At 39.9% G+C, this 24,267-nt stretch overlaps 2 protein-coding genes across 5 annotated transcripts; both read right to left on the bottom strand.

Moving 5' to 3' along the window:
- On the bottom strand, positions 1 to 5,405 carry LOC107475670 (disease resistance protein RPV1-like; the record flags this gene model as incomplete). Its single annotated transcript, XM_021135842.2, has 6 exons — positions 4,862 to 5,405; positions 3,696 to 4,221; positions 2,379 to 3,480; positions 1,916 to 2,260; positions 1,120 to 1,321; positions 1 to 665 (listed from the first exon to the last, which is right to left on the bottom strand). Coding segments are annotated over exons 2-6 (2,790 nt in total), but the record flags the coding sequence as incomplete, so codon positions are not given.
- Positions 5,406 to 9,667: 4,262 nt separating this feature from the next.
- LOC107475570 (serine/threonine-protein kinase Aurora-3) lies at positions 9,668 to 14,014 on the bottom strand. 4 transcript variants are annotated; one of them, XM_016095231.3, is made up of 9 exons: positions 13,725 to 14,014; positions 13,515 to 13,575; positions 12,627 to 12,697; positions 12,359 to 12,487; positions 11,467 to 11,709; positions 10,899 to 10,994; positions 10,310 to 10,524; positions 10,149 to 10,221; positions 9,668 to 10,053 (listed from the first exon to the last, which is right to left on the bottom strand). In XM_016095231.3, exons 4-9 carry the CDS (start codon positions 12,464 to 12,466, stop codon positions 9,955 to 9,957), a joined length of 834 nt encoding a protein of 277 aa, XP_015950717.1. In that variant the 5' UTR covers positions 12,467 to 12,487; positions 12,627 to 12,697; positions 13,515 to 13,575; positions 13,725 to 14,014; the 3' UTR covers positions 9,668 to 9,954. The 4 variants fall into 4 exon arrangements, with proteins under 4 accessions (XP_015950717.1, XP_020991503.1, XP_052113510.1 ...); XM_021135844.2 differs by having other exon boundaries at positions 12,603 to 12,697; XM_052257550.1 differs by lacking the exon at positions 12,627 to 12,697 and having other exon boundaries at positions 13,515 to 13,579.
- Positions 14,015 to 24,267: the final 10,253 nt, after the last annotated feature.

A 24,267-nucleotide genomic window follows, 5' to 3' on the forward strand; every position in this document is an offset into this window, starting at 1 on the left:
ATCTCTCATTGATCTCTTCTCTTCATTGCAGCACTTGACATATTCACGAATAGCATCAATTGAATCTTTCTTTAAATTTGGGCAATTCCTGAATGAAAAAACCGTGCCTCCAATATAATACTCCTTTTCATAGGATGCGAGGTGTTGTTGGAGTAGTTCAGGTGTTGGAGTGAACACTCTCTCCAACGATTTGCAGTTATTGGCTGTTAAACAATGGAGGGATGGTGGAATTCGAGGAATTGACCGGAGCACCGTGCAACTGGTTAAGTAGAGATTTCTGAGGCGTGGAAGGTGTCTGATAGTTTCTGGAATGCTCTTCACATTAGTTTCCCTGAGTGATAACGACTCTAACAATGATAAGTTGCTGATGTTATGTGGGATTTCATACAACTTATCACACCCATCCAAGTCTAGCTGTGTTAAAGAAGACAAGGCATTAAATAAGATGTATAGATTTGATGTGTCTAATTTTATGCACCCTCCAAGATAAAGCACTTTAAGAGTGGTGAGATTAGAAAAGCTGTCTGGCAGATGCATCAGATTCACACATCCATCCAAGTTTAAGTACTGAAACTTGGAGCGGGAAGTATGTGATGATCCTGAGCACGATGATGTTGATGACGCTGATGCTTCAATCAATACTTCCTTTTTCACTTCACACCACCCTAAACCATGTAAACGTAAGAAAGAAAAAAAAAAAATCAATGAGCTTATAATGTATTTATTAAAAAGAATTTAGATGTTTCCAATATTAATAAATTTAACAAGATAACAAATGACAATTATTAGTAAAATCTTAAGGGAATATATTTAAAGCATTGATGTCATATAAATTACTTATATCTCTAGCATACTTTCTCTCACAGAAAACTTTTTAATAAATACATTAATAATTACTTAAAAAAGAAAATAAAAAAATGGAAAAAAAAACACAAAAGAATGAAAAAAATGTTAAAAAGAAAACACAACAATCATAAGGATGAGGAGGAGAAAGAGAAAAAAATTAGTGCAACATATGAGAAGAAGGGGAAAAAAGCTGAAAAAGGAAACTTGATTGGGAGATATTAAAAAGGGATTTGTTCATTTAACACTAATTACTTTTATATTAAGGCATCTCACCTGGAAGTTTCTCAAGCCTTCGGCAATTCCATAGGGTCACCGTAACAAGTTTTGGGAGAGAAAAAATTGATGGGTGAACCGAAAGCAAATTTATGCATCCCATGAGTTCTAATTCTTGAAGACTCAAGGCTTTAGATAAATCTGGAATCTCGATCAATTGTTTGGATCCATTAAGAACAATCCTTTTCATATTTGGTATATCCTAAAATGAATAAAAATATACAAAATTAGATGCTTCATGCTAGTAATTGATTCAGAAAATAAATAACTAGATTAAACTCTAGAAAATTAAGGATTAGCTGGCAAGAGGATAATAGATTGACTTTCATTCATTTAACTTTCTTTTATAATTTTGGCATCGAATATCTTGTATACATCCTAGTCGTCCATCTAATTAATCATTTGAATTATAAATGCATCATCATGCATGTGCAATGGTGGAGTCATCGGATATTCAGATATGCAAATGGAACCCGTTGAAAAAGTGTAGTTGATTTTGGAAAATCATTCAGAGAGTGGGAGAAATGACATCACTATGTTTATACTTAAAAAGTTTTCGAGGGAACCGTTTTGGAAACTCAGTGGCCAATTCGGTGTTTCTCTTTTTCATAATTTGATAATGTCATTTCACACATGATCATACTTGATGTTTTTACATTGTATATCGGCATTATCAAAAATAAGAATGACTATCTATTTCGTGTAATATAATTTGATTTTGCATGAATTGAATGCAGTTGAATAAAGAATTGAAGTAAACCACATATAATATAGTACAATATAATTTTTCACTTACCTGTACACCATCCCAGAGCTTTTCAACGCGACTTTCTTTCATACGAAGTTCAACAAGACACTCTGCATTGAATGTTGTTGGAAAGGATTTTGCAGGGTAATTGTCCCAATGAAAGAGTCGTAGTTTCTGTGGCAGTATTTCAAGACCTTCTGGAAGATGCACTTGGCACGTGCTATTATCCGAACAATAATAATAATAATAGTAATAATCACTGCTATTATTATTATTGTAATAAAACCTCAGAAGTTTTAGATTTTCCATTCTAGCAAACAAATGAGGACTTAGGCTTATGTCAGCACTAACACTTGACATGTTCCAGGTTAAGCTTTCAATATGGTCCGTGCCCTGTCCAAAACAAATAAATCTACTTAATTATATGTTTCATGGAATGATAACCATAGAATCTTCTTCAATTATTTTATCTATTTTAAATGGAAAAATGTCACAATAAAAGTTTTCATACCTCTCTATGTTTCAATACACGATGAATGTCATGAGGATCCCATAAATGACGTTGTTCTCCAGGCTTATTGATGCTTTGTTGACGCACAATCCATCGGCCCATTTCTCGAATCAAGTCATGCATGGATACACAATGTTCAATACTTATAAGAGCTCTATCTTGGAGAGTTTTTAATGCAATAGATGTTGAGTAACCACAAGCATCTAATAAATTCTCTACAGTAACCTTTCCTTCATCCTCTTTGAAGAAACAAGCAACATATAAAAATATGCTCTTCTCTTGGTGATCCAATCCTTCATAACTTAATCTCAACACATTATGAATCTCTGGAAAGGGCATTTTCTGAAGCTTCTGGAATTGACATTCCCATTCTTCAAAGCATTTGCCATAAAGAAAAGAACCCAGAACTTTCAATCCTAATGGGATGCCTTTAGCATATTCAACCATTTTCGACACAAGATTATGCCAGTGCAATTCAAGGCAATGCCCATCAGTTCCATCAAAGGCATGCAAACTTAGCAGCTGTCGGGCATCACTAGATTCCAATGCCTTTACTTTGTATATGTCATCCGCTTTACAAATTGCATGTTTATCCCTAGTTGTAACAATGATTCTACTACCAGGACCCAACCAATTATGTCCTCCAACTAAGTTTGTGATTTGATCAGAAGTACTAACATCGTCAAGAACAACAAGAATCTTTCTGCGACGAAGTTTTCTCAAAACATGTTTCGGTACTCCGTTGGGAACACCAATGTTTAAATCTTTTTCGTCTGTGAATACAGAAAGAATTTTGTCTCTTAACTGAATTATTCCCCACTTCTCTGACTCCTTTCTGACATTTGCTAGAAAATGACGACTTTCATATTGAGAACACAGTTTGTTAAATAATACAGTGGCAATAGTAGTCTTACCAATGCCACCCATGCCCCAAATTCCTATAACACGAATATCTTTTGAGCCATTGGCAAAAACTATTGACTCAAGTTCGTCGACTGGTTTATTAATTCCAACAAGGCCTTGAAAGTCATAAGCTGGGTGCATATCATCTAAAGTTTTCAAAATGTGTTTGACAACTTCTTCAATGAGCCCAGCCTCACTTCTGCTGACAAAGAAAAGAGCATCATCATTATCATATCATTATTATTATTAATGGAAATTGAAAAATTCTTCTAACTTATAAAAAGATTAATTATAGTTTCACCTATGATTGGATGTTTGTTGTTTAATTTCTATCTAAAAAATAAAAAAAAATAGCTCGTGCATTTCAAAAGTTTAGAACAAAAATGTCATATATTTAAAAAAAGAAACACAAACCTAAAATTTTTGGAATGGAATCCTGATAAATCTGAGACTCCCTTCAGTGCAGCTCTCCATTTATTGACTTTGTCCTTGAAATCATTTTCATGTTTAACAAATGCTTCTGCATAGGACCTCTTCTGATGTCGCACTTCTGAAGGCTCTACATTGTAGAAAATAGGTATGATGATTTGACCCTTCTCTTTTTGGCATTCAGTTATTTTGACAAGCTCTTCTAAGCACCATTTCGAAGAGGCATAGTCTTTCGAGAAAATAACTAATGCAATTTGTGATTGTTCAATTGCTGCGAAAAGTGCTGGTAATATTTCATTTCCTTCTTTAAGGTTATAATCTACATATACATGAATCTTTTTCTGACGTAATGCTGTAAGCAAATGGCTGAAAAAGCCACGGCGAGTGTCTGAACCTCTAAAACTTATGAAGACGTCATATTTGAATTGAGGAGCAGTGGATGAAGAAGAAGAAGAAGTCATCTTATAGAAACCAATATGCCAATGTAGTCAGCAGCAGTCTTCTTTATGATCTACAACAGAGAAGATTTTGACTTAGAGAAAATAACAGGCATTGAAAAACATATGGAGCAGATAATGATGATGTGAAGAATCTCATTGATGACTGTTTGAATCTACATCTATATATACAGGTTAATCTTGGTCTTTGTGGTAAATTACAATATATATTTTTATTGGATCCAAAAATATACTAATAATATACAAGTAAATTATAATAATATTTTAATATTTTATTAATATTAAAGTGTAATGTTTTTATTTATTAATAACTAATTAATAATATAAATTAATTTTAGGTTTATTTTTAAAATATAAACCAATAAGAAAAGTCACATATTGACATTTGGTTGTGTACAAAGACCAAAGGTGTCCCTCAAAGAAGTGTTTTTTTTTTTTAAATTACATTACTCATAAGATAGTCACCTCGTTTGGCAGTTTGTTCCTAGAAACTATGAAAAGGATTAGGAAGGAAGGAGGTTATTTGCAGAGGGAACTAATAAGCAGCATCGGTTTTACATGGTGGGCAATATGGAAGATCAGAAACCAATTTATGTTTCAAAGACAGGAGGTCAGTCCTATGGGAGCTATAACTAGTGCAGCTAACTGGACAGTAGAATATAACAACTTAGAGAAGGGAATACGATTGTTTACCTTTGGAAGAGAACAGGTTTAGGGTTCGCCAAATAAGCATGAATGTACAGGTTTCGGTTTCAACCTATCAAGAGAACAGAGCCAATCCGGGAGTGAATCCCCAGCAGCGATGTTGAACCAAGGAAGTACATGGTAGAACTCAACCGAAGGAGAAGGGAATGTACTCCAACAAGGGCAAGTTCATTGGGCGAGAAATAGAAATGAAGCGCTGAACATGAGCAGCGTTCATGGAGTCATTAGTAGTGGAGCGAAGAAAGCAAGCAGCAACGAGTAAAGAACAGATTAATGACGTGTCAAAGAGTGGATATCGTCGGTTGACAGCGCTTTCTGAATCAGCCTCGACGCCGCCATCCAGAGAAGAGGAGAGAGGGACCGATTCGATGTCAGGAGGGACTGGGCTCGCCGGAGTGAGCGACGGCGGCGCGTCACTGTCCGAGGTAGTGTCAAGTGTGTGCGCTGCCCGAGTGCCGAGCTTTTCGCGGAGATAGCAGCGGCCGTCCATGACAGGTCTTGTGCCAGAACGAGTCCAGATTTCAGGAGATCAGAGGAATCGGGTATTGATGGCAACGACCTGGGCGACTAAATCTCCGTTTTGGTCTCTCAGATTCACGAGATTACTCATTTTGGTCCTTGAAATTTAAAATTATCTATACTGGTCCTCCAGATTTAAGTTTTGGCACCAATATGGTCTCTCAACTCTTTCCAGTGATGATTAGGCAAATGAAATGCTGAGATGACACTCTTCTTGTCACGTTGGACGCTATAACGGATAGTTGAGGTAGTAATGATTGTATTTGTATCCAATTTAGTCCCTAAAACCCTAATTATCTTATTATTTATCTGAGTTATAATAACAAAGTTTTAATAAAGGGGACTAAATTGGATACAAATATAATCCTTGCTACATCAACTAATCGTTACAGCGTCCAACGTGATAGGAAGGGTGTCATCTCAGCACTCTATTTGCTTAATCATTGCCGAAAAGAGTTGAAGGACTATATTGGTGTCTAAACTTGAATCTGGCAATATAGGTAATTTTAAATTTTGGAGACCAAAATGAGTAATCGCGTGAATCTCAGATACCAAAATGGAGATTTAGTCGACCTGGACAAAGTGTTAAGGAGATCAAAGGAATCTAGTTGTCGAGCTGCATGATTGCCATGATACGATAGTTGGGTGGGGCGGGCGGGTTCTGGGTCGGATCTGCTTGTAGGGCAAACCCCTTTACCAAAAAAGAAAAAGATAGTATCTACTATCTAGTTTCCTTCCTATATGCAGACATATTATACTCTCTACGGCTGCGTTTCCACCTTTTTGCTAGGTTTGAGTTTGTTATTCTCTTTCGCAGTGTGTTATTTTTCGGATACGGTTCGTATTATGTAGGGGTCGCCTAGGCCCGCCTCATAAATGGGGCGGACCGGCCCACCCCACTAACTAAAATGGGTTCAAAATGCTAGCCCGTCCCACTTTATGGCGGATTGGCGGGTTGGCGGGTTGGCGGGCTAGCCCGCTTGACTTTTTTTTTTGAAAAATAAAATTCATTAAAATTAACCAAAAAATAATAATTAAAAAATAAAATACAAATAAAAAATAGTCAAATTTTAATATAATTTGTTTACTATTTTTTTTAATTTTTAACTTTAATAAAATTGTTCAAAATAATATTTGTCAATAAAATCATCTTTATTTTAAAAAATAAGTCACATAATTTGAGCATATAAACGAAATTGTAAAATAAAATAAATAAAGTTAATAACTAAAAGAAGAATAAAAACAAAAAATGAAAAAAAAGTGTTTAAAAATTCTATAATTATTAATTTTATAATAGTAACCACTATTTTATTTAATAACAAAAAAGAAAAATATAAAGTTTCGGCCCGGCGGACCGGCCCGTCCCGCCCCGCCAAAACCCGCCAATTTGGCGGTGCGGATTTGGCAGGTTTTTTTAATTTGGCGGGTTCGAAATTATAGCCCAACCCATTATTTTTATTTTAAAATATTTTATTTTAATATAAATATAATATAATATTTATTAAATTTAATTTTTAAAGACAAAATTTTATTTATTTAATATGTAAAATTTATAAATTTGTATATATGAATTTATTTCAGATTAATTTGGTTTAATCTAATTTAAGTCCGGTGACTTTTTAGAATTAAATCAAGTTTAATTAAATTCGATCTAATCCAACCCAGTCATCAATATCCATTATTCAGTTTAGTAATCTAATAATATATTTTTAGTTTATATTTTTAAATATTAATAATTAAATAAGGACTTTAGAAATCATAAATTTTAAGAACTCTTCACATTTCTCTTTTTAGAGCTCTAGATTATTCAAGTTAAATTCTAGTAATCGGATAATTAAATCAAAGTTGTATTATTTACAAAAATTTTTCTTTTTAAGATTTTAGTATACATATTAATAAATTATTAAGTTACATACTTAAAAATATTTAGACTATTTTGATAAAATTTTCCTACTTAATTAAATTTTTGTTAAATAATTACTAAAAGAATACAAAGATTAAAAAAGTTACTATGAAATTAAAAATATTTAAGTCATATCACCTTTAAAACTCTAAAACAAGTAACAACAAATAATTGTAGAAAGAACTACGTTGCTAAAAATAGTATACATGAAAGAAAAGGCAACATAATTTTAAATTTATTTAACTAATGATTTCCTCATACCTCGTCTTCTCTTTATTTTCTAATCTGACCGTAACAACAACATATGCCAACCAGATAAAGCAGGCACTTGCCAGCAGTACGAGGTTTCATGGTAAATAAAAGACATAATTAAAACACTTGCCATTAGTATGAGGTTTCATGATAAAGAAAAGACTGACAGACATAATTAATTAGTAAAATGTATTCTATTTTGATAAAATTTCAAAAGAGTAGTTAAATTTAGTTAAGATCATGTTTTTTACTATTTAGAGAGATATTTTTTAATTAAAAAAATAAAGTAGAACTAAATTAAGAACTATTAAATAATAAAAAATATCATCATGAAATTTTTAATATTATCAAAATATCATATTCACCGTACTCTATCTTTCAATAATCATCATAGAATTCTACAATTAATTAAACTAAATAAGTAGATAAACTAGATATAAAAAACTCACAAAGATGAGATCATGGTTGGCATTTGAGGGAAGTACTCAAACCTGTCCCAAGGCTTTAACATCTGTAGTTAAAACAAAATAAAAGCAATAAAACAGAACAAAAACATGAGCCAAGCTTAAAATAATTAACCAATGTTCTTAGATCTTAAGACCACGATCATATTCTTGATACAAATGGCTATGCTTTCATGCATATGAAAAGTAAGAAGAAGAGCACAGATTCAATATCAAATAAAAAGAAAGTTAAGTAGCACAAACTGTATTTGTTGATCTTTCTTCAACAATGGTTCGCATCATCCCTTCCACGACGCATGATTTGAAGAACTCCTCGAAGGCTTAAAGTCAAATACTAGAAGCCAAGTATAAATATAGTGTCAAAAAATCTCAAATAGAACATGTTAGTACAAAATTGAGTAAGACTATATGGGAATACACTGTGATGTGTGATGTAAGGGAAAGTGTATTTGAAGGTGTATGAAGTGTTGAAAAATGGAATAAATGGAATTGCAGCAAAACTGAAGGTCTAGTGACAAAAACAGGCTCTCTTGATCCACCTCAAGTCATAGCTGCAAATGACCAGAGAATGGAATCAAGAACCAGAAGGGGAAATGGAGGAGAATTCCTCAGTCTCTTTTCTGATTTCTGATTACTGAGTTTCCATTCTCTTTTATACCACTTCTTCATGTGACAAGTGTAACGTTGGGGCCAGCATTGGTAGCAGTGCTAGTTCAGTAATTTGCAGGAGACCGTTTTCGACTGGGACCCACTCTGCACGAGGGAGAAATTTTTTTTTCTTATTTTTGGACAGAATAACACACAACGGTTAACTAACACATAGAGACACACTCACTATAGAGTCCTCCACTGAAGTGACCTAGTCCTCAAACCCAAAATATGCGGACTTAAGAAGCAAACACGTAATCACTAGTCTCAAACCTCAATCACCTTTTTGTGTTGTTTTCATACCCGAGTATGATTATGTAGTAGGGCTCTTGTGAGGGTTATATATATTATATATATAAATTTCCTTTTTTTTTTTTGGGTTAAACTGGCCTAATGGTCAAATAAAGAAAAATTACACAATAAGATACAAAAAAGTTACCCCTATAATCATCTAAAAATAAGATAGTCAAAGTTTAGAAGATGTTTAATTAAAGTTCATTGCTTCTGACTCCTTGCAGATTGTTAGTTGTAAGTTGTTTGCATGTTCGTTATATAGCTTAATTTGCAGAGCACCAAGCCTTTTGTTGTTTTTTTATGATCAGGGCTTTGCCTGTGAATATGTCATAATCAATTACTTAGTCCTCATGAGGCATTTAGGTGGTAGTTATGAACATTCTGTGATATAATCATGGCATTGGGATGATCGTTATTTGCAGGAGAGAGTCGCATTTTAGATTCAACTTCACAAACGAAAAGTTCTCAAGAAATGGGAAGCTCAAAAATGCTAGAGGACCAATTGCCAAACTAAAGCTGATTTGAGCTCCAAGATGGAAGCCATTTGTACAACTTCGTATTTGTGTTGTGCATTGGGGAGAGAAGTGCAAAGCAGAAGTCAGAAGAATATGTTTACTGTTTGTCAAGATTTTAAACAAAAGGACCCTGTTAACATTTTTAACATACTATTATGGAGTGCATCCAGGTTATAAAGTTGAATGCCTGGAACCAAAATTAAAACAAAAAGAAGGAAAAATCAATATTATGCATGATTAATGATACATGAATGAACTCCTATAGATGGAACTCAGTCTCATGTACATTCTGTAGACACAATTTCAACTACCTAGCTGAAATCCTAAAACCACTGGAAGTGATTAATGTTGTTCAAGTTGGTAGTATAGTTTGAACTCCAACAATATCATAAATTTTCATACATACTACTACAGTACTTGATGTACAATACAGCCTTTATCCTCAAGGACACAGCTAAACTTCAACGTGAATGGCTAAAATTGATGCTAGGTGCAGCTACCCATGGGATTTGCATTCTTGATTATCCATGGATGCTCCATTATTTTCTGAAGCGAGAGCCTTCTTGAGGAGTCTTTCACCAAGAGCTACATCAATTTACATATTGTAGTAAGAACAACAAATTATGTTGATAGAAGGTGTATGATTACGCCTGAATATGGATATGTAAATGTGAACATACCCGACTAATCAGATTTTTTGCTTCTAAAGAAACAATTGGCGTAGCAGGGAAGGATAGGTCAACCTTCATGATCCTATACAAAAATTAAATACATTAAATAACATAACAAAAGTGGCATTATTTGACTACAGACTAGTCTCATCATGTACTTCCATATATACCTTTTGAAGGTATCAGCTTGACTCTCGGCCTCAAATGGAGGAACGCCATAGAGGAACTCATAACAAAGGATACCCAGAGTCCAGTTATCGACTGCATAATCATGAGCTTTGTTTTCTACCATTTCCGGAGCTAAGTAGTCTAATGTTCCGCACATAGTGTGTCTCTTGCCCCTAGATTGTACAGACCAACCAAAATCTGCAATTTTAAGACGACCCTGCAATGAAGCCATTATCATATTGGTTACTCAAGTTCATGTAAATTTCCAAATCTAATTAGTTGATTCAACTTTACTAAATGTTATCATCATACACAGTATAGTAAATTTTCAGTAAGATTTTTTTTTTCTTTCCACTCCCTAAGTGAGCAAAAAAAGCTAAATGTTTTGGACAAAAATGTGAAAACTTCGGAGGGAATCTTATAATTTGCAAAACACAAAATAATCATTAAGAGGCCAAAAGAAGAGTTGCAGAAAAAGGAGAATAATGAACTACAAAATGTCGTGTTGCCAATAACTCGATAGATAACTTAGTATCCACATAGTTTGCATAAGAAGTTAAAGACCAAGGAGGTGCAAAGGGAGAAGAATACCTCATGGTCAAGCAACAAATTTTCTGGCTTGATATCCCTATGAATAACATGCTTCTCATGACAATATGCCAATGCCTCTGTGAGACTCAAAATATACTAAAATTTTCAGAAAAACAGAAGTTAGAGTTAACATAAATGAGAGATTTACTTCAAAGAGGAGAATGAAGTTCAGCATAGAGCATAACAATTTCAGCTAAGATTGATTTCCAAATAGTTTCTAGCCCAGCTTCACTTGATTTCTCTTAGTTTTGCTATTTACACACCATTTTTATACTAGTGAAACAGGTGATACACATTGCTCACCACAGACGTATGTATATTAGATAATGACACAATAGTATAACTCACAGATCACCATATAATGGAATCAGTTACTCTCTAGGAACACCACATATTGCACCAAGACACAGATTAATTGCAGGCTAATTGCTACCATGAACATGGTGCACAATTATCTTTTTCCTCTCTGTGTAGTTCCATATTTCACAGCATGTAAATGCAATTACTTTACTTGCAGTCATTAATCTCATACACAAACATACATTCTCCCACAGTAAGGAAGAATTACCGTGGCTGCTTGCATCTCAGTGAGGTGGCCTCTTTTTCTAAGCTCCTTGTAGAGCTCACCATTATGAGCATATTCAAGAATCAAGAAAACACGTTCTGGATCATGAAACCAGCCGTATAGTCGTAGGATGTTCGGGTGGTGAAGGTTGGATTGTATTTCCATCTCCCTCCCTAGCTGATGGTGAAGTCTGTACTTCTCAATTTGTTCCTTGAATATAATCTTCAATGCAACTACATATTTGCTCTAAAAAATAAATAAATAAATCGGATCAACCCAATTGAATATTTAGAAATTAATCGCTCTAAGTGTTTAATTTTCACAACATTAATGTCTAAGTATTTAACTCTTACACAGACTAGTTCAAAATGTATACACACAATGTCATATCTTATATGATTGAACTAACACTCTCCAAACATCATATCAATTTAATTAGTCTCTCTTTTCCTTTACAATTAAAACTTTGAGCATCCACATACACATTCCACTCATAATTTTTTTTTCAGAATAAATTCGATATCAAATTACATCATCCATATTAAATTTCAAGAACTCGAAGACCAGTTTATGCTAAAAAGTTCGTCTCAAAATACAAATAATAATATATTTCCCAAGTACTAAAATCGCAAGACCAACCTAAGACGTTGAATTATCTCACAAATCAAACACTCAAACCAAAGTATGTTAAAAACCCAGCTCCCAAAGACTTAGCAAATGAGCACGATGCTGAATTGAAAACTAAGCAATAAACAGCTCAATCTTACATTTACAGAATTGAACAATGAGAGAATCAAGTTCATACACATGTTTATTTTCTCAGGAACTTTCTGAACAACCAAACAGAAAAATAATAATAAAATAATAGCAGGAAGAGAGAGAGAGAGAGAGAGACCTTGACTTCTCTCGCAACGTAGACTCTGCCAAATTTTCCTCTGCCAAGAGGTTTTCCGATCTCGAAGTCTTTGAGGGACCATTGCCGCTGCAAGTTATCTTCTTCCATTTTTTTTTTTAACTGCTCCTACTGTAAAATAAGGGATATAATATAAATTTCTGTGCTTAAAGGAATGAAACAGATTCATCTAATTCAAACAAGGAAGAGGAATCAAAGCAAAGGCAGGAAAGGAAGAAATAGCAACCTAAACAAAAAATGAAGGACCGACCTCAAGATGAAGGCTGTATAATTCAATATCACACCCTTCACAAACCAATCAAATTCTCAAGGATTTGCTGCCTAGGGCAGAGAGAAAAATGGTAATGCTGAGTATATTTCACACAAAGATCAATAGGATGAGAAAAATGGAGAACAGAAGAGTTAGCTGCTTTAATTTGACATGTTGCAGATCCAATCAACACACACACGGAGTATATATATATATACAACTTGATAATGAAAAGCTTGACAAGGATTGTATAATAAAGAGTTGCGCCGTGAACTAGCAACCAATAATATTGATCAATTTTGAAAATCTGAAAGAACAGAATAAGAAAGAAGGGGTGGTTGCCAGAATTCTAAGTGGAATGCAAAGGCCAAAGAACAAGAGAAAGAGAAAAATGGAGAACAGAATTAGTCAAAAAAAGAATAATACAAATACAATAGATAAAGTGATTAACAGCTTCCCTTACTAGGAACGGTTTAATACTTTTTATTCATCAAGGCAGGATAACTATGATTCTAAATAGTTATTAATATTTACAACTGTATATTTAGTTGCAACTAATGACAATGGAAGTTAGTTTTGGTCTCACCAACATCTGATGCATTAACTACATAGATATTATGTAGATTGGCATAGAAGTTGCAGAAATTGGATATAGTTCTTGTCTTGCCACTCCAAAAACAAAAGCTTGAATAAGATGAAGATAATAATATCATATGAAAATTGAAAAACGTTAGAAGAATGATACCACCAAAAATTGAAGCTAGAAAAAGTCAAGATACAAGTATATGCAACACCTTTAATTTCCCTCAGTCCTCTTCTCTAAGGATCTTCCTAATTAGTAGTAACATATAGTGAAAAAACAAGGAAGAGAAGAATGAAGGGAGGTACCTGAGAATAGATTTGATCAGAATCAGCAGGCTGGATTTCCTTCACAGAAAGCTTGCCATCTCTGTCTCATAAAAGTAAAGATAAAGTGTAATAAAACCCTAAATTGTTTGAGAACAGAACAGATTCAATTGCAAGAGAATCAATGTAATCGGAACAGAATTACAATGGAAGGGCTAGGGCTAGGGACAGGGAAGGGACGACGGAGCCTACCTGAACCGACGTCGACGAGAAGAAGAGGTAGAAGCGGCAACGCGCTGACGAGCTAAAACGAGCAGCGACCGAAAACGAGAGGGATGGAGGGAGTGCGAGTGACAGAGCGTGGTGGTGGAAAAGTTTCTTGTGGTGCTCTTCGACGCTGGATAAATGAACGACGACAACGACGGCAGCAGAACGAATTAAGATGGCGGAGGAGGAAGGCGCGATTCGAAACGGCTATTATATTCGAAATTTTGAATTGGCTGAAGTCGGGAAACCAAAAACGACGTCGTTTATCTATCGAATCTTAAAATCTTTGGCCTTTATTAATTTTGGACAATTTATCTTACTTTCTTGGAGAGAATAAAATTGAGCCCTTAATCCTTATGCAACTTGTTTAACTTCCAAAAATAAAGTGTGGCATGCTGTCCATGTTTTTGGTGATTAATGATTATAGATAGGTGAAAACTTAACTAAAATCGAGTTCGTGAAGTTGATATTTGAGAACGGTTAGATGAAAATTTAGTCAAATCAGTCAAATCATCTAAGAGCTCTCAAGTATCAACTTCACGTGAAGTCGACTGTACTAAAGTTTTCACTTTATAGATAATAATTAAACAAGTTAAAATGAATGAAAATGCTAACTTATTAGAATTTTTAAGTTTAAGTAGAGATTTAATTTTTTTCAATTCATATCAGGTAACGTTTTGAAATTATTTTTTATTTTATATTTTCAATTTTAAATATTAAATATTAAATTTTAAATTTTTTAAAATAAAAATTAAAACATTATAATAAAAAATAGTTGATATTAACTAGGATAAAAAACCTAAATAAACCAAAGAGAGATTTTTATTTCCTAAATCAGCCAAAACAAGATTTTTTTCAGCAATCTACCAAAGTGCAAATATATATAATTCGAATCAACATGATTCGAACTCCAAAAACAAGTTATTCGAAACAACATGATTTGAATTAAGTTTGAGAAAAACAACATGTAATTCGAATCAAGTAGATTCGAATTAAGGAAGCATAAATCGAATCAAGTCGATTCGAACTAGTAGGCAAACGTGACCTAGGGGAATTCGAATCATATTGATTCGAATTATGTCTTTTTGGTGTCAAAGGGAAGTTCGAATCAACTTGATTCGAATTATGTGTATATAGTTCAACTTTGGTTGTTTCGAATTAGTGTGTTCAAGGCCTGTGTATATATGTGATGAACGTGAGTTGCTCTCAAAAAGTACGTAGCATAAACATTGAAAAGGATTCTCTAATTTAACGGATTATGCAAGGTAAGTAACGGAACTAATATAAATAACCAAAGTAACATAGTTCTCATAGTGCCTGATACAATGTAACCACTAATAAACATACAGACATCATCTGCTAAAGTAAATGACTAGTACATAGAACAGTGATAACGGAAATATATAAACATAAGTATATAACAAACAGCAGACAACACAAATCATCTAAAAAGGTGCGATCCGGTGAAGCAACGTCGAGGAACCGTGTCCTGTGACCTCTCCGGATCAGCGGCTCCTCATCCTCTATGTCATCCTCCTCATCATCCTGGGGTGGCTGGATATGTAACGACCGGGATGAAGAAGGCCCGACAACTGACTGTGATCCAGCACAAGCTGCTGATGGTTGTGTACCGCCCAGGGCAAAATGCTCAGTCTGAGGCACGGATGGAGGCTCATTTAGATCTACATCTAAATGTGCCTGTGACCCCGAAGTCTGACCAACTCGACGGGCAGCCTCATCCTCCTGCATAATGGCAGTGATCTCGTCAAGGAAGTGGTCCCCTCCGTACTCGGCATCAAGACCATCACCGGCAAGAAAGTCTGAATACATGGTGCCCGGACTAACCCATGGTGTACTCTCATGTAGTGTATGATCGTCGCCGGGAACACCGACAAAGTAATCTCCGAGAGGCCCCTCTCCTAGTCCAGCGTCAACATGACCCGAAGGATGTCCCATAACCGAGTCATGTAACTCTCCAGCAGCTCCGCCAGCATCAGGTATAACACCACCGTGAGCAGCACCCCCAGCAACGGCATCGTCACGATGATCACCCCAATATGGAGCGCTGCAGCCCCTCTCCGTCGCCCACCACGACGTCGTGCTCCTCCACGAGCCCTCTCTGCCTGCTCACCCTCCTCTATAGCATGGTCAAGCCACCTCCACTCCCGGTCGCTACGTCGTGTCCCTACCCGAGCTCTCCTGTCAACCCGTCGCCTATCGGGAACGTTGTCAAATATGTCCATGTCGGGAACTGTTCCAACACCCCTCTGTGTAGCCTCAACTGGAATAGGAATGTCTCTAGGATCCCCAATAACATCTCCGGTGACAAAAACCTCTTTCTGTGCTGACGCCACCAGTCCAAGAAGGCATGTGATGGACCCAGGTCCGGCACAACGTCAAAACGAAGGACGTGCTGCGCACGTGTCTCCCAGTGATGATGCCAGTGCTGTAACTGGGACGGAAACCAATGATCACCTCCTCTACCGTCCTTCGACATCAAGAAGTCGATGTTCAGGGCGGGATGGGGGCGAGCCTGTACTCCTCCAAACTGTGGTAACACCCGATCAACCTGGTGCCACTCAACCACGGCAAAATATATCAGCGAGGTGACGGAACGCCATAAAGCCGTAAGACGAGGTTCCAGCACCTTCGGATGGACCACCTGAACGACCTCTGGTGTGCTATATGGCATCCAGATAAACTGAAAAAAGAATCCCCAATACATTAGAATATCTATTTAGGTATGTCTAAAATTAAATTGACTAAACATGGGACCTTAGCATACTCACATCCCTAGGCTGTAACATGTCAATCCTCAGCCGGGTCATCTGAACCCGAGGTCCCTTCTCGCTAACGCCAGGATTGTAACCTGACCACCTGAAAAAGGACGTTAATTTATGAAGTAAATCATTAATATAACGAGGTAGAATAACAATTACATGCGATAACTTAAATTCATAGAATAATTAAACATAATATAATGACATAGTCGTACCTGGATGCTAAGGGCCAGCTAAACGAATCAAACTCATCAGGCCGAAATCTAGAAAAACGCCAAAATATCCAGGACTGAAGTAACTGTAACGGCCCAGCTAACTTCACGACATGTCTGTTGGCCACTCGGCACATACACCGGTATAGCCATGCAAGCGCCGCCGACCCCCAACTGTAGCCACCCATCTCCTCAAGCCTAGCCACGTACGGTAGCCATCTGATGTGAATACGATTGCCGGACTTGTCAGCAAAAAACTGGGTGCCCAACAACATCATGATATAGGCACAGGCAAAGCGCCTAACTGTCTCCTCGTCGGCCCCCTCGGGGCACTCTCCGAAGGTCTCCTGGAACCAGCTGCAGTTCACTGCGAACTATTGAATTTGGCTCGGGTGGGAGGGGGTAACACACCAAACAACTCCTGGAACCACTACCAAGCTGGCCGACCACCATGTATGTATACATGGAAATCCGTAAGGCAGCCACTTACGTAATGTCTGTCCACTGGCAACCCCAAATGGTATACTACGTCCTGAAGTGTGATCGTGCACTCTCTGAACGGCATATGGAAAGTGTGCGTCTTCGGACGCCACCGCTCGACGAATGCACTCACAAGTGGCTCGTCTAATCGGAACCATCTGTCGTTCAGTCTCGCAAGATGGTATAATCCGGCCATCTGCAAGTACGGAACGTACCGCTCATCCAGTCGCATTCCCTGCTACCGCCGCATACTCGATATGCAGCGCTGGGGCTGGGAAATAAACGGACCGCATGATTAGAACAAATTAAAAACTAGTCTTAAATCTGCATCCATTCACAAGTAGTATTTTAGCAACTTCGTGATGTACACATTCATGAACTGAAGTTTTTTAATAATATGGACTGAAATTGTAATCATATTTTACACTTAAAAAACCCTATACTTTAATTAGCAACTACCATAACCACCTACATAAACCGCTAACAAAAACCATCAACAAAACCACTCAAATTAACAATTACCATAACCACCTACGTAAACCGCTAACAAAAACCATCAACAAAACCACTCTAATTAACAATTACCATAACCACCAACGTAAACCGCTAACAAAAACCATAAACAAATCCACATAGAAAATCACTATGTTAAACCGCATGCAAAACCACTTATGTAAACCATTAGCAATACCACTTTAATAAACCACTAAAATACGTATACGAAAACCACTGTACATATACGACTATTAAAAACCACTAAACATATACAACTATTAAAAACCACTAAACATATACCACTATTAAAAACCACTAACCTCGTCGTTGATCACCCCGGCAATGTGAGCGACTCCATCCAAACGATACAGCCTTCCCGGATCGTCCCCCATTGCGTTAATTTGCCTCTTGAGTCTTTGTCAAACAGATTCTGCGTCATTTTCTCTGGGATTTGGTGGGGTATGAGGAAGTGAAACTGAATCGAATGAGCTTGGTTCGAACTCCTTATATAGGCAACTTACTAGTAATTCGAATCAAGTTAATTCAAACTATCTTTAGAAACCAACAATGAATAATTCGAATCAATATGATTCGAACTCCCTTGAGTCACGTTTGCCTACTGTTCGGTTATCGGTTTCCGGACAGATCGGGTGAGTAGGTGAGGGAGTGAGGACGCCCTAGCTTTGGCCGCACTGGAATCGGGTTTGCCGAGTAGCCGAGCACTTGTCATGGAGAGAGAATGAGGGGGGCGCCACCTGCAAGGACACTCCGACGCTCAAGTCAGTGATGTGCAGGCGGGCAGAATAGTTAGGTGGAAGGATATGACGTACCTTGGGAAGGGCAAGTCCTTCCCCATTTATACTTGTCAGAGGTGGGCCCAGAGGGGACGAGCCCACTTTCCACGAAGATTCCTCCGAGCTGTGTTAGGGGGATGTGAGGACACGTGTTCAGGTGTCGTGGCAAGCGCTGAGAGCTTGACCGTTCGGGTCGGGTTCTCGACGGGTCGGGCCGACCCGTACGTAGCTTTGGGCCAGCCCACAACAGTGCCCCCACGCACCGATAATCAGCCGTATAGGCTGTTGGCGGCGAGTCTTCTGTCATCGTTGTCGTTCGGTCGACTGCTCGTGTGAGTGACGCGCTGCCCACATGCGTGCCCGTTCGTGGTTCGGGGCATTCCTTTGTCGCCTCGTTTTTCGTGCGGGGCGTTAAATGCCCATTAAAGATTGAAAATTCCTGTGTGTGCAAGGACAGTTCTGCCCTCAAGTCTTTCGCGCTTCCAATAGAGCGGTTTTGAACAGTTTCATGCTTCTCTTCTTCTTCCATTTATTTACCTCCCTGATCATACTGTCCATTCGTTCCTTCCTTGCTCCCATCACACAAAAGCTGTTTCCATTGCTCTAACGCACATTGCTCTAGCGCGCTCCATTCCTGTTTGAACTCCCTCAATTCTTCCAGGTAACTGCTTCTTTTCCTTTTACTCTAATGGTTGTTTGCATGTCTGCCATGATCATTTTTCTTGTTCTTGCTCTATTCTTGCTCTTTCTGGCTATTTGTGGGCGCATTTTGTGGATGCACTTTCTTTTTCTTTTATTGATCCTGGGGGGGTTTATGCTTTTGTTCGGTCTTGGTTTGTCTGGTCCCCCTTGCGGCTACGGCACGAGGGGTTTCTTTGGGTTTTTCCCGGATTCCGACCTCACGGACTAACCGCGCGGTGCCCCCACTGTAGGTATGCCTCGTGTCGTTAGCCGAGCTTCGACCTCCGCCGCGGGTTATGACCCGTACGCGTGGGTAGTTTCCGACCTCAAGAACTCTCCCAATCAGATGGGGGAGGAGGAGCTAACGGAGTTTCGCCAAGCCGAGTATCTCTGTGGGGGTACCGACGAGGAGGCGAACTATGATGTTTATGTACCCACCCCTCACGAACGGCTTTATGAAATTAATTTCAATGCCCCCCGGGTTGCCGATTGAATTTGGTTCTACAAGGCCATGTTCACTCAGGTCGGGGTCCGCATCCCCTTTTCTCCCTTCCAGATGGGCCTCCTAAATCGGATATCCGTGGCACCGTCTCAATTGCATCCCAACAGCTGGGCGTCCATTCGCTGTTTTGAGATGGTGTGCGAATATCTAGAGCTGCCGACCTCTGTCGACGTCTTCCTTTTTTTCTTTACTTTAACTAATCCTTCCAAGGAGGGGAAACACAAGAAGGGGTTCATGTCCTTCCGGTCTGCCCAGGGTCGGAGGATCTTTGGCTTGTTCGAGGACTCCTATCATGGGTTCAAGGACAAGTATTTTAAGGTCCGTCCGGCTAAGGGTCGCCACCCTTTTTGGTTATCCTTGGAAAAGGAGCGCCTCATCCCGACATATTGGAGTTTCGGGGCGGGGTCTAATCCTTTTATCAAGGTTACCTATAAAGGGATGTCGGCCGTGGATCGGCGGATAGCCGACATCTTATTGGCGGTTCTTGGGAGAAATAACGTGAATCCCCATCTTCTCATGGGAAATCGTGAGGTTGCCAGAGATTATGTTTGTGAGTCCTTCTTGCCGTGTGGTCACTTGTTTAAATTTTCCTATTGCTTCTTTTGTTTGGCTTGTTTGACTTGTTCGTTTTTCAAATTGTTTTGTAGTGGGACTTTCTGCCGAGGTGACCGGCATGGACAACTTGTTTCATACTTTTCTTCAAGATGATGAGGGTGAGGAGACCGCAGGACAACAGGCAACGGTTCCTCCAGAAGTGCCTGCTGCCGACGTCGATGCGGCCGCAAAGGCCGCCACCCCGACCTCCGCCGCCACCCCGACTTCCGCGACTCAGATTCCTCCAGAAATTGCTATTCCTGGGCAGTCTTCTTCCTCTCGTCAGGAGGAGGAGGAGGAGCTGTCCGTCATCCCTACCCCCAAGAGACAGAGGTCCCAGTCTAGTCCTGAGGGTGTTTTGACTGTTATGGAAAGGAACTTTGATGCTGGAACGTTCATAGATGCTCAACTGCTCCCGGGCACAGAGGATCATTTCCATGGAACCGACCTCTCGGGGCAGGCTCGATGGATGTACCGCACCCTCCTTCGCGGCGCGGCCATAGCCCGGAAGGCGGAGTTCGAACTTTCTGGCATGACCTCGCCTCCGTGTCCCATCTAACGGAGCAAGAGACAACTTTGAAGAGCCAATTGGGTGCCGCACAGAGTCGGGTGTCCGCTCTGGAGAAAGAGCGGGACGAAGCAGCGGCGGCTACCAAGGTTGCTCGGGAGGAAGCTGAGTTGTTCAAGCGGAAGCATAAGGAAGTCAAGGAGCAGGGCAAAAATGCGATTTTTATGACTGAGGAAGCCCTTAAAGCTCAGGTGAAGATCATTTCCCCGGACTTCGATGTGTCGGCGATCGGAGTTTTCAAGACCATTAAGGATGGAAAAGTTGTCGATATGCCGAAAAAGTGACGTTTGTATTGTTTGTACTTTTTGTTGAACGTTGTTGACTTTGGTGCCCGTTAGTGGGTTTGTGGGCTCGTTTGCCCGTAAGTTTAACTTTTCTTGTTTTATTCGCCGTCGAATTACTTCGTGTTTCCGTTTACTCGCGTTAGCCGTTTATGGCGTGCGTTCTTGTTGTGGTCGTTCATCGTATTTTTCGAACTGAGGGGCTCCCGGGGTGATCAGTCCCGAGGCCTCGCATCGTCGTTCTTATAATGGTTGCTCAGAGAGTTAGCATTTGGAAAACGGCATAGACAAATATATAATGTAGAAAGTTAAGAGTTTAGAAAATAACATAGGCAAATGTAGCATGTAAAGAGTTAGGAGGGTTTAATCATTATATCAAAGATACTGAAGTGCTATTACGAAATAGATGGCTTATGAATAGAACCTCCTTAAGTTATCCGCATTCCATGTCCTCGGGACCTCCTTGCCATTGAGTCTTTCTAGTTTGTATGCTCCTCTTCCGATTACCTCCTTGACTCGATATGGTCCCTAAGAGTAGCCGTGGGCTTGGCTCTTCGATCTCTACGGGTATCACCGCATCTGACCCGTAGGTTAGTCGGAAGGGTGTCTCTTTGGTGGAGGATTGTTCGGTTGTTCGGTAAGACCATAGGACCGAGGCCAACTCGTCGGCCCAAGAGCCTTTCTTGCTATCCAACCTCTTCTTGAGTCCTTGCAAGATGATCTTATTTGCGGATTCGACCTGCCCATTTGTCTGTGGGTGCTCTACCGAGGAGAATCTCTGCTTTATGCCCAGGCCGGTGAGGAATTCTGTGAACTTTTTGTCGGTGAATTGTGTCCCGTTGTCCGAGATGACGACCTCCGGGATACCAAACCGTGTTACGACTTGTCTCCACATGAATTTCCTGCAATTGGACGAGGATATGCTGGCCAGCAGTTCAGCCTCTATCCATTTTGTGTAATAGTCGATAGCGACTATGAGGTATTTGACTTGTCCCGGGCCGACGGGAAAAGGTCCTAAGAGATCGACTCCCCATTGCGAGAATGGTCGAGAGGCCGTTAGCAAGTTGAGCTCAGAGGCGGGTGCACGATGGAAGTTGGCGTTTTCTTGGCACTTGACACACTTCTTGACGAACTCCTTGGAGTCAGCCATCATGGACGGCCAGTAATATCCTGCTCGGATTAACTTCCTTGCTAGGGCTTTGCCGCCTATGTGGTGGCCGCAGCATCCCTCATGGACTTCCCTGAGGACGTAGTCCGTCTGGTCGGGATGTAAACACTTCAGCAGGGGATGATTGAATCCTTTCCTGAAAAGCTGGCCCTGGATGATGGCGTATCTGGCGGCTTCCCTTCTTAGCTTTTTGGCATCTTTTTCGTCGTTGGGGAGCTTGCCGCTTTCTAAGAAGTCGATAATGGGATCCAGCCAGGAGGGGCTTAGCTTCGAAAGGTGTAATGTGACTGCTGGCTCTCTTAGTTTTCCTTGGATTAGAGATCGGTTACCCTCTCCCGGTTTGGTGCTAGCCAACTTTGACAAGAGGTCTGCCCGTGTGTTCTTTTCTCTCGGGACGTGCTGGATCGTGACTTCTTCAAACTTTCGGCTCAAGTCCTTGACTTTTTCCAAGTACTTCTGTAGCAGCGAGTCCCTAGCTTGATAGCTCCCGTTTTCTTGGGAGGTGACGATTTGCGAATCGCTGCATATCTCCAACCTCGTTTCCCCGACCTCTGCTGCTAAGGTTAGGCCTCCTATGAGGGCTTCGTACTCTGCTTGGTTGTTTGAAATGGGAAAATCGAACTTAATCGATTGCTCATACACGACTCCAGCCGGGCTTTCCAGGATAACCCCGGCACCCCCGAACGTCTGGTTGGAGGCTCCGTCTACAAAGAAGGCTTCCCGAGGACGGGTGGTGACGCGAGGATTTCTTTAAAGTGTTGAAAGGCTTCCTCGCATGCGGGGGTCCATTCGAACGCTATTCCTTTCTTCATGAGATTGAAGAATGGTAGGGCCTTTGTTGCCGATGCTCCAAGAAATCGTGACAATGATGTCAGCCGACCTGCCAACCTTTGGACTTCCTTGATACTGCCCGGGCTCTTCATTTGGAGTATCACCTGGCACTTCTCCGGGTTGGCTTCTTCCCCTCTTTGGGTTATCATGAATCCGAGAAACTTTCCAGCTTCCATGGCGAAGGCACACTTGAGGGGATTCAGCCTCATGCCGTGTTGTCGAAGGGACGCGAATACACTCGCCAAGTCGCTCAAAAGGTCGTCAGGTCGTGTTGTTTTTGCGAGGATGTCATCCACGTAGACTTCAACTGTCTTTCCTATGAGGTCGTGGAATATCCTGTTCATCAACCTCTGATACGTTGCCCCCGCATTTTTTAGGCCGAATGGCATTACCTTATAGCAGAAAGTTCCTCCTGGCGTTATGAACGCCGTCTTGTCTTCGTCTAGACGGTGCATCGGTATCTGGTTGTAACCAGAGTAGGCGTCCATGAAACTCAGATACCGGTATCCTGCCGCAGCGTCGACGAGTGCATCTATGTTAGGGAGGGGGAAGCAGTCCTTAGGACATACTTTGTTGAGGTCGGAGTAGTCCACGCACATTCTCCACTTGCCGTTGTGCTTTTTTACCAGTACTACATTCGAGAGCCATGTCGAGTAGTCCACTTCCCGTATGAAGCCTGCTTCTAGGAGGCTGGCCGTCTGTCTGGCCACCTCCTCCGCTCTTTCCGCCGACATCTTTCTCCTCCGTTGGGCCACCGGGCGTGCTTCCGCCTTTACGGCAAGATGATGCGATATGATTTTTGGGTCTATGCCCGGCATGTCGGCTGGCGTCCAGGCAAACAAGTCACTGTTGGCTCTTATCATTTCGACCAAAGTCTCCTTCAACTCGTGTGGGAGGTTTTTGTTGACGAATGTGAATCTTCCCTCTTCGTCACCGATTCTGAACTTCTCCAGATCCCCTTCTGGTTCCGGTCTAGGCTTGTCGTCTATTCTGGCATCCAGGTCGGCTAGAAACACACCGGACGCCTCCTTAGATTTCTTTCTGAGGGAGAGGCTGGCGTTGTCGCAAGCGACCGCCGTCTCGAGGTCTCCCCTTATGGACCCTATGGATCCGTCCTCGGTAACGAATTTCATGATCAGCAG

Source organism: Arachis duranensis, chromosome 2 (assembly GCF_000817695.3).
Source record: "Arachis duranensis cultivar V14167 chromosome 2, aradu.V14167.gnm2.J7QH, whole genome shotgun sequence".
Lineage (NCBI taxonomy): Eukaryota > Viridiplantae > Streptophyta > Magnoliopsida > Fabales > Fabaceae > Arachis > Arachis duranensis.

What these genes read in the sequence shown, in the direction of transcription:
- LOC107475570 (XM_016095231.3), bottom strand. Translation starts at nt 12,466, where the DNA reads ATGGAAGAAGATAACTTGCAGCGGCAATGGTCCCTCAAAGACTTCGAG. An exon ending in CTGAGATGCAAGCAGCCACG is followed by an intron (nt 10,995 to 11,466) that starts GTAATTCTTCCT and finishes TGAAAATTTTAG; the next exon opens with TATATTTTGAGTCTCACAGA. An exon ending in CAAAAAATCTGATTAGTCGG is followed by an intron (nt 10,054 to 10,148) that starts GTATGTTCACAT and finishes AAATTGATGTAG; the next exon opens with CTCTTGGTGAAAGACTCCTC.